At 38.0% G+C, this 20,585-nt stretch overlaps 1 protein-coding gene across 1 annotated transcript in view; it reads right to left on the bottom strand.

The window, feature by feature from the left end:
• Positions 1–9,999: 9,999 nt before the first annotated feature.
• The window catches only part of CCNJ (cyclin J), a 24,641-nt gene continuing 14,055 nt past the window's right edge, over positions 10,000–20,585 (bottom strand). The window contains exons 3-5 of the mRNA XM_006756622.2: positions 14,940–15,239; positions 14,693–14,852; positions 10,000–14,073 (exon numbers count right to left, since the gene is read on the bottom strand). Of these exons, the coding sequence (XP_006756685.1) occupies positions 13,662–14,073; positions 14,693–14,852; positions 14,940–15,239 (872 nt within the window). The 3' untranslated portion in view covers positions 10,000–13,661. The remainder of the gene's footprint in view (positions 14,074–14,692; positions 14,853–14,939; positions 15,240–20,585) is intronic.

A 20,585-nucleotide genomic window follows, 5' to 3' on the forward strand; every position in this document is an offset into this window, starting at 1 on the left:
TTTATATGTGTGACCATATGCCCAGTTGAAAACTTGGGCTCTGTTACTGAAGCAGAATGGAGGCAAGGATGTTAGGGTAGTTAACGCAGTCTGGGCCATACACTTCCTACCCACCGCTCTATCCATATTCTCTGAGCTCTAGAATAGGCTCTGGCATTAAACGAGACACTAAGCTCAGTCACATCTGCCTGCTTGAGGTGTGAGAGTTCATCGTTTGCTATTTCTGGATTAGAAGATTGGATTAGATGACTTCTAATGTTTCAACATTAAGATTCTACAACTAGGACAACACTGAAAAACAAACAATTTGATCCTTTCTTCTCTCTGCAGATTGCAGACAATATAAAGATTGTCATATTCATAGAGGCACAATAGGTGACATATCTGGGCTTTACTCTCATCTCTGCCACTAAGTAGCTGTGTGACTTTAAACAATCAAAATCTTTGAGCTTCAGTTTTTATTTAAAACATGAAGTTAATACTTTCCCTTTATATTTCATGAACTTTCTCAAATGAAATTAAAACTATGAGGAGCTTTATGAACTCTAAATGCATATATTAATATAAGATCATGTCCCTTTTCATGAACTGTACGTGGGAACATTTGGACTTCAAGGCACATCTCTCTTGTAACACCTCTTGTCTTCTGGTCATAACTTCCACTCTCCTTCATGCCTACTAGATGACCTTTAGAGAAAAAGGTACTGCAGAAATTATATGAATCTTTATGCAAGTGTTTGGTTCTTACATTATGTATTAGTTGCTTTCATGCAAGAGAAAATATCTTGAAAAAACACTCCTGGGACAACAATCCAGATCTTTGGTTTCTGAGCAATACTGTTAGGCCTTATATCCAAATCCCCCTGCTCTGATAAAGAAATGCATAGGTACTCCAGATAGGAGCAAGTCTTCTGATACTCGGCCCAAATACAGTACAGTTATCGTAGGCACCTACCAGATGCTAGGGAGTGGAGCGCTATTTGGATCCCAAAAAGCAGCAGCTCTTGCCAAGCCTCACCCTTGAAAATTCCTACCACAATTCACACAGAGACCCACCCCCCTCCACTGCTCCACAGGTGATGACCAACCACTTAATGTTCTCTTAAGAGACTCAAGTCATCAATAGGAGAAAGGCTGGATGGTGTCCAGTCCTGCAGGCTTCATCAGGATTATCTTTAGTCCTTCTTTTGTTTTCATATTCAATGAGCACATCTGTAATCCCCATTAGGATTTCATCCCCACATAGTCTGCAAACAGAAAACTCCCAAATTATTAAGTATCCCTCCTGATAATAATTAGACTTATCTTCATAAAATGTGGCATCAACTTATCTTTTCTCAGTCTCCAATAAAAAAATCTTCAACAGTGTTTGCCTACAAAATAAATCTAAAGTTAAGCATTAAGGGCATATATATACATATACATGCATCTATGTACATATATTCAATATATTATTTTTAAAAGTTTAGTATGCTTTATATGTCATAACATATATTTTAAATACCTTCTGTACCATTATTGCTATTCCTGCACAAGATTAATATGTCAACCAGCACACCATTATGTTACTTAATTTTGGATAACATAGCCAATAAAATGAAATAGAAAATGAAATAAGAACTATATATTTTGGAAAGGAGGCAAAATTATCATTTTGCTATTAACATGATTGTATAAATGAAAACCCAAAGAAATCAACTGAATTTTATGAAAAGTAAAAAGAATTAAAGCTAAAAATTTTAAATGAATACCTTTTTTTTAGTCTAAGTAATTTTAATTCATCTAAACTTTTACAAATGCAAACATGCATTCATGTATTCTTACTGTAATAAAAAACATCTGGAAAAAGTATTGTAAATATAAATCATTCAAACAATAACTAGATAAAAAAAATTAGTGGAAAAAGAAATTTCATTCACAATTGTGATAATTTTTCTAAAAGGTAAGATTTACATTAGTAAACATAAGAAATGTGTAGGATCTACATGAATAAAACTTTAATATTGTACTAAGGATCATCACAGATTTCAGTGAATGGAAAGGTATTCCTTATTCTTGGATAGGAAGATGCACCCCCAGTACTATGAGCAAAGATAAAAGAAAAATTTAACTGGTAAAAGTATTTGCAACAGGTAAAAACGGCTAATTCCTGACTACATTGAATGATTTTTAAAACAGAACAACCCAGAAATTGGCAAAGGACTCAACAGGAATTTCATAGAAGAATTATTGTAAGTAATATCCAAAGATGCTCAACTGCATTCAGAATTTAAGAAAATGCTAATAAACACAAAAATGAGATATTTTTACCTGTTATATTTACAGAGATGAAAAAGTTTAGTAATAATACCCATTGTTGGGCAAGTGGTAAAATACATGTTTGTAAGAGTATTTTTAAGTAATTTCAAAACACTGGAAAATGATTAAATTGTATTTATATAATTTACCGTGTTTGCCGGCGTATAAGACGACTGGGCGTATAAGACGACCCCCTAACATTTCCACTCAAAATACAGAGTTTGTTATATACTCGCCGTATAAGACTACCCCCTCTTCCGCACATCTTCCACACACCAAATAAAAGGTAAAACAATATCAGATTTGATTTTAACATTTTAATTTATATTCAAATGCTTCTGACATGCAGGAAAACTGTCACAAGGCTGTATGTAATCAAACATATACATAAAACAGTGCAAGTTTATTACCGGTAAACATACCGGTAATTCACTAAAGAAAACACACTCTATAGACTGGTACCGTAGATGCTTCTCAGGAACACAGGCAAGCAGCCCACAACCTAGAGGGACTGTCAATGATAGAAGTAAGATAACAAATAGAGGGAGAGAGCAAGTGCCGGGCAAGTCCCTAGCAAGTTTGCTGGCGTGACAGTTTCACCTTAAAAGCCTTCAAACTCTTCTTCATCATCTGATATTAAAAGTTCATCAACGACATCTTGGTGCCATGATAGGGATGATAGGGGTTTGACTGGTCGACATTTTCTATGCTGTACTGTCCAATGGGGCAGTATTGTGGTTGGCTGTTGGCTGTATACAAAGCCTGATTTGATTGGTCCCTGCTCCCTGTTGGCCCGCCCTGTCACTATAGCAGTCTGGTCCACCCTTGCATCAGCATCTCCCTGGGACCTCACTAGTGCGCAAGTGCGAGTGTGGTAAAATCGCATAACAGCAAAATCGCATAACAGCCGAGCATACACCCAGCAGCGCTGCTGATGCCTGAACGGTATGTGGAATGAAGTGGGCGGGCATCGGGAGGCCACTATGGCACGGGGCAAGCACTATGGGCAGTCTATCTGAAGTGTACCTGGCGTATAAGACGACCCCCCACTTGGAGGCATATTTTTCAGGGCCAAAAAATCGTCTTATACGCCGGCAAATACGGTAATACAAACAACTCACCTAAGATATACTTTTAGATATATTTAAATTTCATGTAAAAAGTTACTGATGTATCTTGACATACTAAAAGCAGAATATAAAAATACTAGGGGCCCAGTGCACAAATTCGTGCACCTTGAAAGGAACTGTGTGGACCATGAGGCTGCGGTGGGCACAGAGGCAGGTCTCGGCCCATCCTCTACATCCCCCGCTTGGCCCCTCCCACTGTGGCCCCCGGACCCCTGTTTGCCTGCAGCCCCTGCTCTCACTGCCGCCACTCCCACACGCTGACTGCGCTGGCCCCACTCATCCCCCCTGACAGTGTGGAGCTATTGGGGCTGGCACTGTCAGCGGGTGCGAGCAGCGGCTGCTGCCCTGATCAACCCTCAGAGGCAGGGGGAGGTGGAGAAGCCCTCAGGGGTGATCAGAGCTGGCAGCTGACACTCGCACCCACTGACGGCACTGAGAGATTAGGACTGGCGCCTGGCGCCAGCAGCGGGTGTGAGCAGTGGCTCCAGCGCCTGCTGCAGGTGTGAGCGGGCCTGGCACTGACAGTGGGTGTGAGCAGCGGCTCTGGCAGCAGGTGCGAGTGGGCCTGTGGACAACAGCAGGTGCAAGAGGCAGCTGCTGGTCCCAATCGCCCCTCAGGAGCTGGGGGAGGTGGAGAAGCCCTGAGGGGTGATTGGAACCGGCAGCTGCCACTCATGCCCACTGATAGCACCAACGATCGGGACCAGCGCCGGGCACTGGCAGAGGGTGCAAGCAGCGGCTCTGGCCCTGTCAGCAGGTGTGGGCGCCAGCAGCAGGTGCGAGCACCTGGTAGGACTGCAGCATGTGGGAGCAAAGAATTTTCAGTAACCACCAGAGGCTCACCCGATGATAGCAACTGGTGCCCTGACTTGGTCTGGCGCCTCCACTCACCTGCTTCACCATCCCACCACAGCTGATGCCCACCATGTTCCACGCTCTGCTGCTTGCTGCCACCGCCTGATATATTCCCTGCACGCCCCCTGGTGGTCAGCGCACATCATAGCAACCGGTTGTTCAGTTGTTCATTTGTTCTGCTGTTCAGTCTATTTGCATATTAGGGTATTATATATATAGAATATTCAGTATGCAGACCAGGTAAATAAAGGGTGTCCCAAATTTCACACAAGAAGTAATTTTGATAAAAAACACAGCTTAATAATTTAAAATTGTAAATTTTTTATTGATTCATAAAGTATATAGTATAAGGTTATGTGTGGAATAGCATATCGGGTAAACGGCCTCCACAGCTTTGCTGGCACATACGCACTCTTTTGTTGAAATTTTTCATGACCGTTCTGCATAAATGTGGCTGAACTTTGATGAGACTCATTTTTATATTGATGGCTTGGTTAATTGACAAGAGTGTCACATTTGGGGTTCAGAAAATCCACGAGTGATTGTTGAGAAACAAATGCATCCACAACGTGTCACTGTTTGGTGCGGATTTTGGGCTGGAGGCATCATCAGACCATTCTTCTTCGAAAATGAGGCTGCTCAGGCAAAAAAGGAAAGTATAAGTTGTGCCATTTTGTTTTACATGTTGACCAACAAGAAAAAAGAAAAGCAATGAACATTAAACCAAAAAGATAATTCATGTGATCCTGTAAGCATTGGTGTAATAGCAGCATACTCTCCAGTGATGGCAAACCTTTTGAGCTCGGCATATCAGCATTTTGAAAAACCCTAACTTAATTCTGGTGCCGTGTCACATATAGAAATTTTTTGATATTTGCAACCATAGTAAAACAAAGATTTATATTTTTGACATTTATTTTATATATTTAAATGCCATTTAACAAAGAAAAATCAACCAAAAAAAATGAGTTCGCGTGTCACCTCTGACACGTGTGTCATAGGTTCGCCATTACTGCTCTATACTCTTTGATACATCTTGAATATGGTCCATATCAGTTTGTATAAAAAAATACTTCGTTCTTTTAATAAAATGAAGTCTTCTATTGATGAATATGTAAGTTGTTTATCATCTTTTGTTCTAATCAACAATGGTGAAATAATTTATGCCTACCTCATTTCATATGTATATAACTCTACCTGTAGGATACATTCCCAGAAGTGGAATTTCTGGGTCAAAATATTTTTGCATTTGTAATTTTGATATGTATTACTAAATTGCCCTTCATAGGATTTGATTAATCCAAAATGCCCATAAGTAATGTAGGATGAAGCCTCCCCACTGTAACACTCTTATCAAGCTTAAAAATGAGGTTAAACATTTTGTTTTCCAAGACATTTGTTTGTTTCTGGGAACTGCCTATTTATATTATTCCCTCTTTGTGTTAGGAAAATTAGCCCTTGCCTGGAGATTAGTTGCAACTACTTTACCCATATTGTTTATTATCTTTTAACTTTGATTATGGTGATTTTTGCCATACAGGAAAAAAAATTTACATAAATGTTATTGCTTCTAGATTTCTTATACATACTTAGAAAACTTACTCCCTTTTCTAAGTTATTAATAATTATTATGAAGTCGTGAAATAATTCTTCCATGACTTCTCTTTCAAAATTAAATTTTTAAAATGGGGAGCCATTTTATTTTTCCAGGTGGCTTCCCAACTTAATTTATTGGACAATGCATATTTTCCTCCATTGATTTGAAATACCATAATTATTGCATGTTAAATTCCACATGTTTAGGTTTATTTTTGGAATCTATTCTGTATTACTGAATTATCTGTTAATTCATATGCCAGTAGCATAGTGTTTTATTTATTGCAGGTTTATAATATTTTTAATATATCAGAGGTCAGTGTTTCCTGATCATTCTTGCTCATTTATTTTTCTTTTTTGCTCATTTATTTTTAAAAATTACCTTGATTGTAAGTTTATAAATTAATTTAAGGAGAATCAATATATTTATGATGTTGATACCTCCTATCCAAGAATATGGCATGCCTTGCTCAAGTGCTTTTTTGTGTAACTCAGAAGTATTTTAAAGTTTTTGGTCATATTGATCTTGTACATTTCTTATATTTATTGCTAGGCATTTTATCTTCTTTTGGTGGCCATTATACCAGTAATTGAGCATATCTCTTATTAAATCTGATAGTTGTGTGTATATATAAAAGCTACTTTAATTATGTACCCAGCCACTTTACTGAATTCACTTATTGTCTGTAGTAGTTTTTCAGTTGATTATCGTGGAGTTTCCAGGTTTACAATTACGGTATATCTGCAAATAGTGGTAATTTCACCTCTTCCTTTGCAACTTTTAAACTCTATTTTCTTTTGTCTAGCTGCATTGCATACATGTATTTTTTATCTTTTATTAATTTCTGCTTTTACCTTACTCTTTTCCTTCAGTTTTTGTTTGGTTTACTTGCTCATTCTTAGACTTTTTCAATGCATGTCAATTTTCTTTTGAGCATTATTTTAGTTTTATCCCTGAGTTTCTGATGTGTAGAATTTTCATTATAGTGATTCTACAGATACTCTGAAATTTGGGGTTGGATTTCTTATTTGATTGAAGGATTGTCTGGGGTTTTTTGAGTCCTATTCTATATATTTTATTAACTGCATTTTCATGAGAGTATGTTTTCTACAGTAATTCTAGTTTTGAGGATTTGTTGCAGTTTTCTTTATGGATTAATGCAGAGTCAAGTTATATGCATGTTCACACTGGAGTTTAATATTACCAAGGCAAACTTAGGTACAGTTAGTTACTAGTATTAGTACACTACTTACTTGTGCATAAGGAAAACCAGTAATGGACTACTTTCATCTAATGAAGGCAAAAATGGGAATACTTCTGCAGATTGGCAACAGATATTGTTTCCTTTGGGTGAGCTGCAAGATTAGCTGGCAGCTAGCAGTGTGTTCTGATCTTATGCATTTAGATGGGTAAACCAACGAAAGCAATTCCAGTTGTCTGAGGACTTTCAGACGACTGCGACAGTGTTGCTATTGATATGAGTGACAGGTTCTGTCTGTGATGTCCTTTGTTATCTTGTCCATTTTAGTTATGCCAGATCTGTACCATTTCCCTTCTAAGAATTTCTCAATATATGTCTATCAGATCTCCATAATGTTAAGATTTTCTATATCTTTACTTAATTTTTAAATTTTTGATCATAGACTGAGATGAATTAGTTTCTTACTACCCATGTTTTTCTTTTATTTCTCCTTATATCCTCTACAGTTTTTACTTAATATTGTGGCAAGGTTATTTGATCCACAGATATTCATAATTGTTCATCTTTATCATAAACTAGAGGCCCAGTGCACGAATTTGTGATTGGGTGGGGTTCGGCCAGCCAGGACCCAATAGGGGCAGATCAGGGCCGGGACTCTTGGGAGGAGGAGATGGTGGGAAGTTGGCCGGCTGGCCCACCCCAATCAGGGCCTGAACAGAGCTGGGCAGGCTGTAGGGAGGGGTCGAGGGGGATTGGCCAGTGGGCCCTGTCCCCAATTGGAGTTGGGGGGCTGATAGAGGCGGGGTCGGCCGTGGGGAGGGGCAATCAGGGGCAGGGCTGGCTGGGGGTAGGAGCCAAGGGAGGTTGGCCAGCCAGCCCCCGCCACCATCTGGTAGTTCGCTGGCCACAGTGGGCATCATAGCAACTGGTTGTTCGTCATTACAGCATTCCAGTTGCTGGCTTTTTATGTATATAGATTATAGCCTTTAACATTATAGTGTGCGCCCCCCCTCCATTTTTCTAGTCTAGTTTAATACATTTGGGCCTTCATTCAGCCTTATCTGTTTTAAGATGTTGCTTTTTGTTTGAGTAATATCTCTTTACTCATCCTTGTATCTTCAACTCTTGTAAATCATTTTATTTTTGTTGGTCTTTAATATAGCACAGAATTGAGTTTTGCTTTGTGATTTAGTCTAAAATTCTTTTTCTCTTAATAGTTTGATTTTTAGCCCATTTACATTTTTTGATGTAATGTTTGGTCTTAGTTCTGTCACAGTATTTTGCTAAACTTTCTGTATTTATACCTTTAAAAAATATTTTACTACTACATAGACTGCTTGCTTTGTTTGCTGTATTTCTTTTGATAATTAGAAAGGTTTAATTTTTATTCCAATAGTTACCTTGGTAATGCCCTGATTATATAATACCCTCAATTCTCTATTTAGTCAGACTTTCAGTATCTGTAATTCCCTTCTATAAGTAATGATTGATAAGCTTTACTTCATTAAAATCAGAAACTTTGTTCTGCAAAAGACAATGTCAAGAGAATAAGACAAGCCACAAACTGGGAGAAAATATTTACAAAAGACACATTTAATAAAGGGTTGTTATCCAAAATATACAAAGAACTCTTAAAAATCAGTAAGAAAACAAACAACCTGATTTTTAAAATGAACTAAAGACCTTAACACACCACCCACCAAAGGTATACAGATAAAAAATAAGCAAAGGAAAAGTTGCTCCACATCAATTGTCATTTGGGAAATGCAAATTAAAATGACATACCACCACACATCTACTAGTGTTTGGCCAAAATTTGGAACACTGACAACACCAAAGGCTGGTGAGGATCTACTAGTAGAGCAATAGGAACTCTCAGTGTTTGTGGGAAGGCAAAATAATACTACCACTTCGTAAGATAGTTTGGCAGTTTTTTATAAAATGAAACATACTCTAACCCTGTGATTCTTGGCATTTACCCAAAGGAGCTAAAACTTATGCCCACAGTAAAACCTGCACACAAGTGTTTACAGCAGCTTTATTCATAATCACTGAAACTTTGAGGCAACCAAGATGGCCTTCAGTAGATGACTGGATAAATAAACTGTGATCCATCCAGACAATGAAAAGAGTTATCACTCCATGAAAAGACATAAAGGAACCTTACTAGTAAATGCACATTACTAAGTGGAAAAAAAATCTGGAAAGCCTATATACTATATGATCCCAACTGTATGACATTCTAGAAAAGGCAAAATCATGGAGACTAAAAGATCAGTGTTTTGCCAAGGGTTGGGGAACAGTATGGGGAAGGATGAATTGGTAGGGTATAGAGGGTTTTTAGCAGTTAAAATACTTATATGTAACCATGATGAATACCCAAAGAATGTATACCACCAAGACTGAACCATAATGTAAACTATGGGCTTCGGGTGATTATGGTGAGTGAATGTAGCTGCATCATTTGTAGCAAATGTACCACCCTGTTGGGGATGCTGAAAATGGAGGAGGCTGTGCATGCGGTGGGGCAGGAGGTACCTGAGAAATCTCTACCTTCCTCTCAATTTTGCTGTGAACCTAAAACTGCTCTAAACAAATAGTCTTAAAAATACACACAACAGTTGCAGTGGGGTAGGGTAGCAGCAAGTATCTTTCCCATAGAAGGCAGAGTATGGTCTTGATGGTTTCTTTCAAATAACTGTACTTGTCACATGTTTTTTTAAGATATATTTTTATTGCTTTCAGAGAAGTGAGAGACAGAAACATCAATGAGAGAATCACTGATTGGTTGCCTCAGGCACACCCCCTATTAGGGGTTGAGCCCACAACCCAGGAATGTGCCCTGACCCTCCTGTTTACTGAACCCTCTTGGTTCATAGGTCAATGCTCAAAACAATGGGCCACGCCTGCGTGGCCACTTTTTTTTTTAATCTAAGGGATTTTTTAAATGAGATACCACTACACATCTATTGGCCAAAATCTGGAACACTGACACCACCAAAGGCTGGTGAGGATGTAGAGCAACAGGAACTCTCAATGCTTGTGGGAAGGCAAAATGATACTACCACTTTGTAAGCTAGTGATCCTGAAATCAAAATAATATTAAACTGAGTTCTAGACTATATAATTCCAATTGTTTCAAGTGTGCTAGTCATATCAAGCTAAATATAAGCTGCTTATGGCTAGGGAGGTAAATCTTTTATCATGAACTTGAGAAGGACAGTTGTTGATGATTAAAAACATGTCACATGGGATTCAGAATCACCTCAAAGTAAAGCTACCTGTCCTGATTTGGAATGCTTATTGCTCTGTTTCTTAAATTCAGCCTCAAAGATCATTGTGTATTGATTCTCATAAGGGCTGTGGCTAAACCCTGCTTCTGTGCCAGAGCAACTGACAATACATAAGACTAATTTAAAAAATGCTTTCTAGGAGTGTGAATTCCTAACCCACACAAACCTGTTAAAATTTTACTCTTCAGAACAAATTATATCTAAGTTTTAAGTTGAATTAGTAGCAAATAATACTTAAACTTAGGTGAACAGACCATTATCACTCACTGTTGACCCTGTTCCCTCTCACACGCTTGACTATTTTCTTTGAATTAGATTTCAATTTTCTGAAGCTTGCATTGTTTAATTAGACACTGCTAACACACACCTAACTGGAAGCTCAAAAGCGTCAAAACTGCGTTCAATATACTTTTGTGAGCTTTGATGCTCAGTGTGGAAAACACAATGAATGGACAAATGCTTCCCACCACTACAGTTATATTCTACATCTAGATGCCTCTTAGCAAGTATCATCGTGATTTCAAGTCTGACTTATATGATGACATGGCTCAATGAAGATGCAAGTATACATCAAATTTACATTTAAAAAACAAAACACCAAAACCATTTTATTGAAAACTAGTTTTATTTTAAAATTAAGTGCATAGCACTCATCTAACTCCACGGGTGTAGACTTTAGCACCATACTCGCCATTTGCATTTTAATGTTATAACAGATACATTTGGTTTGCAGTCTGTATTTGAGTAGTGTTTATTCAGTGGACTTTGGTAAAGCCCTTTATACACATCATTAATCTCTTCACAGTACACATTTAATGATGGTCCAGTAATATATAAAAAAAAGAAGACCTACTTTAAAGACTAGTCAATAAGTTAAACAAAACGAAACCCACATAACTCCCCCCACCCACACCTCCCAAAGCTAGCAGTTGTGACTTGAATTCATACTGAAATCTAATGTTTTAAAAATAGTTCTGGTTCTCCAACAACCCCATCCCACCCCACCCTGGGTATGCAGCAATAATAACCAATTATTTTATTCTACCTCCCCCCCCACCCAAAGTAATCCAGTGTTCTTTAGCTTTTTTAAATATAAACTGGGAGTGGGTTATTATAAGCTTTTTAAAAAGGCATATTCTATAACAAGAATGACATTTAAACCAATCAATAAAAGCATTTGACAATACATTAAATTACGATAGGCACCAGTTGTTGTTTCAAGTTGGGATCTCTATCCCAGTATCTTACATTCATAGTATTACTGAGGTAGTTAAAACACTGAAAATTGGACTCCAGGTTGCTGGGTTCTGAATGTGAATACTAAAGATATATTCTAATGAACCCACCTTCCCCAAAATAATTCAAGTTCTCTTGAGGTAAGAACTACCAAAATTCAATTAGCAGCCTTCTATAAAGAGGAAAAATGATGATACTTTCATAAAACAATTTTCATGCTTGAAAACTGCCATGTAAGTGTTCTTACCTGAGTGGTTTTTAATTTTTTATTTTTATCTACCAGACTAATAAATCCACATCATGCCCTATGTACTCTAATTATAAAGGTTACCTCTGTTTTAAGGAAAGGACATTCTCTAAGAATTCACACTGGCAGAAGCCACCCACCCACACTTATCCACTGGAGCCATTTGGATCATTTTTTGAGTCCCTTCCCTTCCTAACAGAAGCCATTTGGCTTGTTTACTGAGACTCTTGCTGCATACCCACATCTTTATGTTTGTCTTCAATGCATATTGTGGCGGTCGCCTACCTGCCATGCAGTTTCCCTTCTATTCAAGTGCTATCTTAAAAAAAAAAAAAAAAAACACAAACAAAAAGACACACCTTACTAATTTTTAAATCAGAAAGCTTCCCTCCACCAAATCTCTCTTCTCCCACAGATAAGAGCACAATGTATATAGTTTCAGTTATTACAATGATTTTTCTTTTTATGTTTACTCCCTCCAAACTCATTACCCTCAAATTGCCCTTGCTGTAATGACTTATCATTGCTGTTTTCACTCATTACCAGTATAGTGAAAAGTCCCAGGGCAGTTTCTGGGGCCAATCTATTGAAAATGGCTACTGAAGTTTAGTAATCAACACTCTTGCCTGCTTATACTGACTAGCTGGACACAAAGGTTGCTTATAAAACCTGTCTTCCATGTAACAAAGTGCTGCTCTAGCACAACCTGAGAACTACCCTGGCCACATTCACTTAAAAAGAAACCTACAAAACTTTATTCTAGTACTGACATTTTACAGTTATGCCTTCCCTTGAAAAAACTTCTTTAGAGTAAAATCAAATCTGAGTATCTTAAAAAAAAAACTCCTTTAGAGTAAAATCAAATCTGAGTATAAATCATTGCACTGAGAAATGCAAAATCTATATATGTATTATGAAGGATAGAAACCACCATTTCATTCATTCTAAGCTACAATTATGTTCTCATTTGAAAATACATCCTAGCAGGAGTATTTTAACCTATGTTATAAAGGTAGCTCATACTAAAACATTCCCAAAACATGTTGCATTACAGTTAAGTGTTTCCAAGTAGTACAAATTCCCTGAGATAAATGTGTTTTAATTCTAAAGATTTGAGGTTGGTCACTTAGGGAAAAAAAACAACAATTTATGGCCATGATTTTAAGAGATCTACTTCATCCTTAATTTTAGTACATAAATCAGGTACCTATACTATCTTGTGATAGGAAGTTATATAGACTCATCTAAAAAATTTATTTTTACTGTACAGATCGGTATGGCAATTCATGAGTTTAAACTTAAGTCAAAAAATCACTTGTAGAACAAGAATATAACTCAAAACTGCAGAATAAAAAAAAAGGACCTCTTCAAAAATTAATACTGTAACTTTCCTTCATAAAAAGACTATTTGGCAAGTACACAGACAACTATTAATCTCTGACAATATAAGCCAACATTAGGCGCAGAGCCCACCACAGGTTAACTTTCAAAACAGCAAAATGGATAGAAACTGTCCAAATTTTGTTGTATTGAATATTTTTGAAATACTTGGACCCTCAGCAGGGGCTGACAATTTTTGTCATGTAGCTATTTAACAGAATTTGACATACATACTGTTAAAGTGTGTGCTTAGTCCTCCCAGTATTCATGGTGCATTCAAAGGGATATTCAGTCTTCCTGGTGCTGCTATTTAAAGAGTTCTGATGCAATTTGAATCCCTTTAGAGAAGTTTACAAAAAGCTGGCCCACAGCTTCAAGTCACAAAACAGTCTGGATCAGGTGTTACCATTACCATCACACAAAATCACCTTTCAAAACATGGAGTAATGCAAGGGAAATGTTCATTTAGCTGATAACTCCGGTTATAAGAAACATTTAGACAGGGCTTAACTTCCACTGGTATTGCCAGTGACATCCCAACACCAGTCTGCACATGCCCAAGGCCCTGAACACTAGTCTGGAACCCAGCAGGACATGTCTGTAGTGTGTAAGATGAGGTGTGTGTGGTAGATACAATCTGCTGACAGCTTGGTTGCTCTGATATAGGATGGCGATACTGCAGTGAGGTCTGATGCGTCTGATGGAGATACTGAGGTTGTTGAAAGTGAACTGACCTCGAGGGCTGGGATGTTGTCTGGAACACACTTAGTTGTGCTGGCTGAGGTACTGCTTGTCCTCTTTGTTTGTTTGCTTCTTTCACATCATTATCATGAGCACTACAACATGGATTGAAAGGAAACTGCTAATGTTATTTGAGAAGAATTTGTAGAAAGTCATGCACCACCCCCAACTCCTCCACAGCTGACTCCACAGACAGCACCACTAAACCTAGAAAGCTGTCAATGTAACCACAATTTCAACAACAGTGAGATCACATTTATCCTTCTAAGAGGTCCTTCCCTTAGTACAAACCTAGGGAACCCGCTGCTGGTAGCTTTAAAGATTATGTCTAGCTTGGGAGATATATCTACAATAAGCACTTAATTGTAACCCCTACTTTGGTGACATCCTGGGGCTCAATGATTCAAAGATGTGGTAATGAAGAGCAAGGCAAGATTTGTCTGGACTGATCTCATAACCATGGGCTTGCACCAGAGCAGCTTCTTTCCTTATCATGTACTCAGAATCATACTAGCAATGGCATCGACCTGGATAACAGCCAAAAGGGGCTTCCTTTCCAAGTATCACTCTTACAACAGCTTGTTCATGGCAGCAAAAGCTATCAGAGCAAATACCCTAAAAGCTCCATGCATTTGAAAAGTTGCTTTTAAGGCCCCTTATACATGAAGAAAAATATTTATGAGAAATTGCAAACAAAAGAACAGAGAGGCTTACATCAATAGCCGTTCAATGCACTGCACTAAGAAATCCCAGGAGTAAGCAGTAAGACGATGAAGTCTTGTAGGCCACGTTGGAGAAAGACGAAGTATAATCCTTGAAGAAGCCACACATGCAGCAGCTACTAAAGAAGGTGCATAATTTAGAAAGGCATAATCTGTGGAGACATCAAAAATGAACTTAAGCAACAAAATACACAAGTCACAAGCTCACAAGTCACTTACTGGCATCCACAATCACTCACCTTGCAAAGATACTTCTAGGAAGTAATCTGCATACTTGGCCATGTAGAGTTTAGTTTTTTCCAGGCAAATCATTGGCCAGCCATCATGAAGATCTGTTTCGTGTACTGCTTCAGAGAGATAATACTCGATGAAATGGGCAGCTGTTGGAAGGCAGAGGTTCCACTGAAAAGTTTCTAATAATAATAGTTCCATATGTAGCAAATTTTGTTTTGTCAATACTAGATTCATATTAGTCATACAACCCAGGCTGTTGAGCTGCTCTAGCTTAGGCACACTATCTTCTTTTTCTTCAAATTTACCTTATAAGAAAAAGGGGGAAAATAGAGAAAATATTAGGCAATGATCATTATAGGTCTAGTCAAGTAAATAGAATTTGCTGCCTTTTATTGCAAAGATTTATATCCAAAGACATTCTTTCCCCTACCTTGTGCCAGAACTCTGTGGTTGTCATATTTGCATGTTTTCTCTCCCAGTGCCTCTGTCCCCCTCCCTTCACCCTCCACTAAAAAAACTTGAACATGTAAACATTTTGATCTAAGTCCTATTGTGTAATGAAAAAGTCACATGAGTGCCAATGGAAAAAATAATTCTCTGAAATCTCACCAGCTGATTTTTTTCAGGCAATTTCTTTGGGTAGTTGATGGAAGAGAATTCTTTTATTTGAACAGAAGAAAGTTTAAAGGACTTAATGCCATAGAGTTATCTCAAGTCAAAAGTAGCTAAATTTCAAGTATTGTTATCTCAGCATATTTTCAACACAATCTCAATACCAGAGATAAAGGGGGGGGGGCTGGATGAATACATAACACAAGCATTCTCAGTCCACAATTAAACACACACACACACACACAACAACAACAACAACAAGAACAACCACCCTACCCCTCTTCTTCTGAATTCAAAACAAAAACCTAGTTAAGTCTTTTACCAAAAAGAAGGGGTTGGGGGACACTTTATAAACACTTTTTTATCCCTTTACTCAAAGCAGAATAGGAGTAAAAACGATCTGATGACAAAACTTCATTATTTAAAGGCATTCACTTTTTTCTTTTCTCCAGGAAATACTCATCCTTATGTACAAGGTAAGGAATATAATTCCCTTTCCAGCCCCAGAATAATTTTTTTTTATAGAATACATACCCTCTTACACTTTAATTTCCAAGCAAGTGTTTTAATATATATCATTCATTTTAGGTATTTCTAGAGCCCATGGCTGGAGAGAATTCAAACTATTGAGTACTGTTATGATTTTCCAGATGCACCAATAGATTAAAAGAGTTGTCTTCAAGTCTCTTTGTTCCATGGTGGTCCATAGGAGAAGAGAAATTACAACTAAAACCTTCTACCAACTAGTATTATGTTCTATTTTACGATAAGGTTTAAAACAGTCATATTATATTACAATTATAGATTTTTCACAATAGCTTTACACTTATACTTGTTCAAAATGATAGCTATTAGAATGTTACATATTACATAAAAATTTTTGTTCTACTATTATAACTTGTCTAATATATTTGGTTTCCTAGGAAACATTACAATTTTATTTTATCCATTTAAAAACATGTTTTTAAGAGTCAGAATGACTGCCAAAGCAGTAGAAACTAGATGAGTTTCCCTTCCACAAGAGATGGGTTTATACCACACATTGAAGTTGTTACAACAAATGGTAGTGGCCAGGGTCACTCAGTCCACATGCTTAATGTATTGGAGCCAGAGGGGTTTGTTCAAGTCAGCCTGCCTTAGGGCTAGGGAAGAAGTACCGCTCACTACCTTGCTCTTTGCTTAGGGAGGGGGAACTAGGGTAGAAGCTTTTGTCTCCTATGGCAAGAGATTGTAAGATAACGTAAAGAAGAAAGCCTAAAGAAGCATTTAATTCCTCTTCTGCTCCAGAAAAATTGAACTTTAGATCTAAACTACTCAACTAAATATTGTTTCAGGTAGGAGTTAACAAAAAAATATTTTTACATAATTCAAACTTTTCATAAACTTAGATACTCCTTCCCAATTCAAATCACATAGAGGTGAATCTCACAAGTTTTCCCAATAGCATATACTCAGTACACCTCAAAGCACTAAAAATAGTCTTTATGACATAGTCATCTAGCATCATCACTGCATAGCGATATAGGAGAGGAACCCACTGTCCTCAGAATAACAGAGTGGAATTCGTCAGAGTAGAATGACCTATGAACTTAGTTCAGTCCTTCTGGATGAATCACTAAGGCTTTCAAAGTGCCCTGCCATTTGTGCAGCAGCAACAACATTGGCAGCATACCTCAAAGGCATATTGTAAAAATTAATGAGTTTACTTATATCATGCTTGAAGTTCCTTTGAAGAAATTAATATACCATAATTCAGTGTTTAAGTCAAGGATCAAAAATGTTTCACATTATCCACTTGAAACTTTCAACATTGAAAACAACATTGTGTATGACCAAATTCACAGCTTAAGAAACTAAGATAGTGAGGTTGGCCAATTCATTTAAGTAAATTGAGCCAAACTGAAAACGGAAGCCGAAAGAAAAATATACGTTTAAATTCCCAAATCTGCACTGCTAGACCAAAGGACTGCACTGGGTTATATGGGGACAACAACTACCAGAATAGACAGACTTCTATATTATTAAACATCTATGGGTTTCTATATTTATAAAGTACTTGGCTATTACAAGTGTGAAAGCCTTTGTATCTTGATTCACAATGTTAAAAATAAACTGCATATGCATAAATAACCATACTTTGGATTTTAATTCAGGTTTAAGTGTTTTTTAACTTTTTGATTATATATAGGGATATAAATACTCAGATACAGGGGTATTAAAGGATTTCAAAGTGTGTGACAGCAACAATGAGTACCTGCATTCATAGCCATAGTTTTTGTTGTGCTGAAATGTTATGTGCTTGGATATTTTAAATGTACTTATCCACAAAGCCCACAAAGCTCAGTTTCTTCAATTGAAAGGAAATACCAGAAGCCATGTGATTATATTGATAAAGGCCCCAAACAGGAAACAAGGGCACAGGAAATTCATGTCTGCTTCCCAGAAAATAAAGAATTAAAGAACAAAGAAACAAATATCAGGTTGTCTTTCCTTTATAGGAATTGTTCAAGTCAGCCCTGGATACGAGCATATTTTCAAAGCCAGCAGTGAATGGCAAGTATGTGGTAGTAGGGCAAGGATCTGATGTCACTGTGAGCTCTTCCAACCTATATTGTGTTCTTTTATTATGAAGTAGGGAAAAAAGTCACCAATATATACTAAGAATTTTCACAAATTTCTAAGACTACAGAACAATGAATAAATAACAGGAAGAGATAATTCATAGGATAAAAAGAGGCTCTATTCTCATTAAAAATTAAGATGTAAATCAAATCAACTGTTAGATACAATTTTTCACCTATCAGATAGTAAAGTAAAAAGCTCTGTCAACCTAGTATTGATGAGCAAGGAGAAACAAGCACTTGTCACAAATTTTTACTACTAAAAGCCTATACTCTCACTTTTGGCTTCATCTCGTGTCCAAGATAACTTCTTAGTTACCCAAGATCTTGAGTAAATTATCAAAAGCCTCATGGCCGAGTCAGTGCTCATCACAGAAGCCAAGGAAAGCCAGGATAGACATGTCAAAGAGTTAAAATTTGAGAATTTCTTAGGATAAATTGGTCTTTTCTGAAATGAGCCAAAACCATAGGGATTATAAAACAGTTTATGGAAGAGTAATCAATGAGATACTAACATTTTTGTTTTTTTAGTTATCACCATAGGATATGCTTTTCTTGCTTTTTAGAGAGAGTAAGTGAGAAAGAAACATCAATGTGAGAGAGAAACATCGATTGGCCACCTCCTGTACAGACCCTGACCAGGGAATGAACCTGCAGTTTAGGTATGTGCCCCAACTGGGAATTGAACCAGCAACCCTTTGGTGTATGGGACAATGCTTCAACCAAATGAACCATCTGGCCAGGACTGTGATGCTAACTTTTATGTTTCAATTTCCTACCTACTTAAAAAAAAATTCCTGTTTTTAAACATATTACCCCACTTGATTATCAAGAGAACTTTATAAGTAACTATTTTCATTTTACAGAGAAATAATCTGAGACTCAAGGGTTGCTGAAATTCTGTTGATCAGTGAACCAGGAGGTTGCAATTTGATTCAAGGTCAGGGCACAAGCCCAGGTTGTGGGCTCAATCCCCAGTGAGGGGTGTGTGGAAGGCAGCCAATTGATGATTCTCTTTCATCGTTCATGTTTCTATCTCTCTCTCTCCCTCTTTCTTCCTCTCTGACATCAATAAAAATATATGTATATTTTCAAAAATATTGCTGAAATTCATATTGCTGACAAGAGATTAAAACGCAGACAATCCATCACTATAATCCCTGGTCTACAACACTACACAACACACTCTAAACAGATAATCTGTAGGACCTTTCTTCCTACCTCTAATAGTACAAACACTCCGGTACCTAGATATGCATTAGTACCTAGGATTTATACCTAGATATGCATTAGTACCCAGGATTTATAAGCTATGCTCCATCTTTGACCAAACTACTGACTGCCTCCCAACCTATTTGATAACTAGAATCCAACTGTCATCTGTAAACTGTTCTTCACTTTTATACAACAGACTGCCCATCCCAAAGTAGGGGGAGGGTAACATACAGAATTCAATCATCTATATATATATAAAACCCTAATATGCAAATAGACCAAACAGTGGAACAACTGAACAACTGGTCACTATGGCATGCACTGACCACCAGGGGACATGTGCAGAACATGGTGGGCAGCAGGCGGCAGAGCACGGAACATGGCGGACATGAGCTGTGGTGGGATGGTGGAGGTGAGTGAGGGCGCCAGACCAAGGTAGGGCGCCAGTTGCTGTCAACGGGTGGTTTCTGAAATTCTTTGCTCCTGCGCGCCGTGGTCCCGCTGGGTGCTCGCACCTGCTGCTGATGCTGGTCCCGCTTGCACCCGCTGCCGGCGCTGGCCCCACTCACACTCACTGCCAGCACTCAACACCGGCCCCAATGGCTTGGTGCTGTCAGTGGGTGCGAGAGGGGCCGGCACCATCAGTGTGTGGGAGCAGCAGCAGTGGGAACGGGGCTGCTGGCAGACAGGGGAAGGGGGTGGTAGTGGTGGGGGTAGCTGTGGTGGGAAGGGCTGGGCGGAGCACAGAGGATGGGCTGAGACCTGCCCCTGTGCCCACTGCAGCCTCGCAGCCAAGAGTTCCTTTCAAGGTGCATGAATTCATGTACTGGGCCCCCAGTTATTTGAATAAAGTTTATGATAATTAAGCTGGAGAGCTGCAATTAGTATCCAAATGTAAGAAGATAGAGTGTAAGAATGTAAGAAACACTAGAATGAACTCCACAAATATAAAGCATATCAGGTACTGAAAACAGGCTACTAGTTTATAAGCATCCTAAGCACTTCTGTTGTAGTAAAGTTACAGACTGGAGTGAGAAGAGATTGCAGGTAGCTTCTAAGAGCCAGCTTCTTTGATTCCTTGTATAGAACTGACAGCTTGAACTCTTTTGAGCATTGCCTACTTGGGAGGGGATGAGACTCTGGGGGATACCTATCTCACTCTCCAGTGGAGAATAATAATATAAAACCAATTTTTCTCTCTTA

Source organism: Myotis davidii, unplaced genomic scaffold (assembly GCF_000327345.1).
Source record: "Myotis davidii unplaced genomic scaffold, ASM32734v1 scaffold332, whole genome shotgun sequence".
Classification (NCBI taxonomy): Eukaryota; Metazoa; Chordata; class Mammalia; order Chiroptera; family Vespertilionidae; genus Myotis; species Myotis davidii.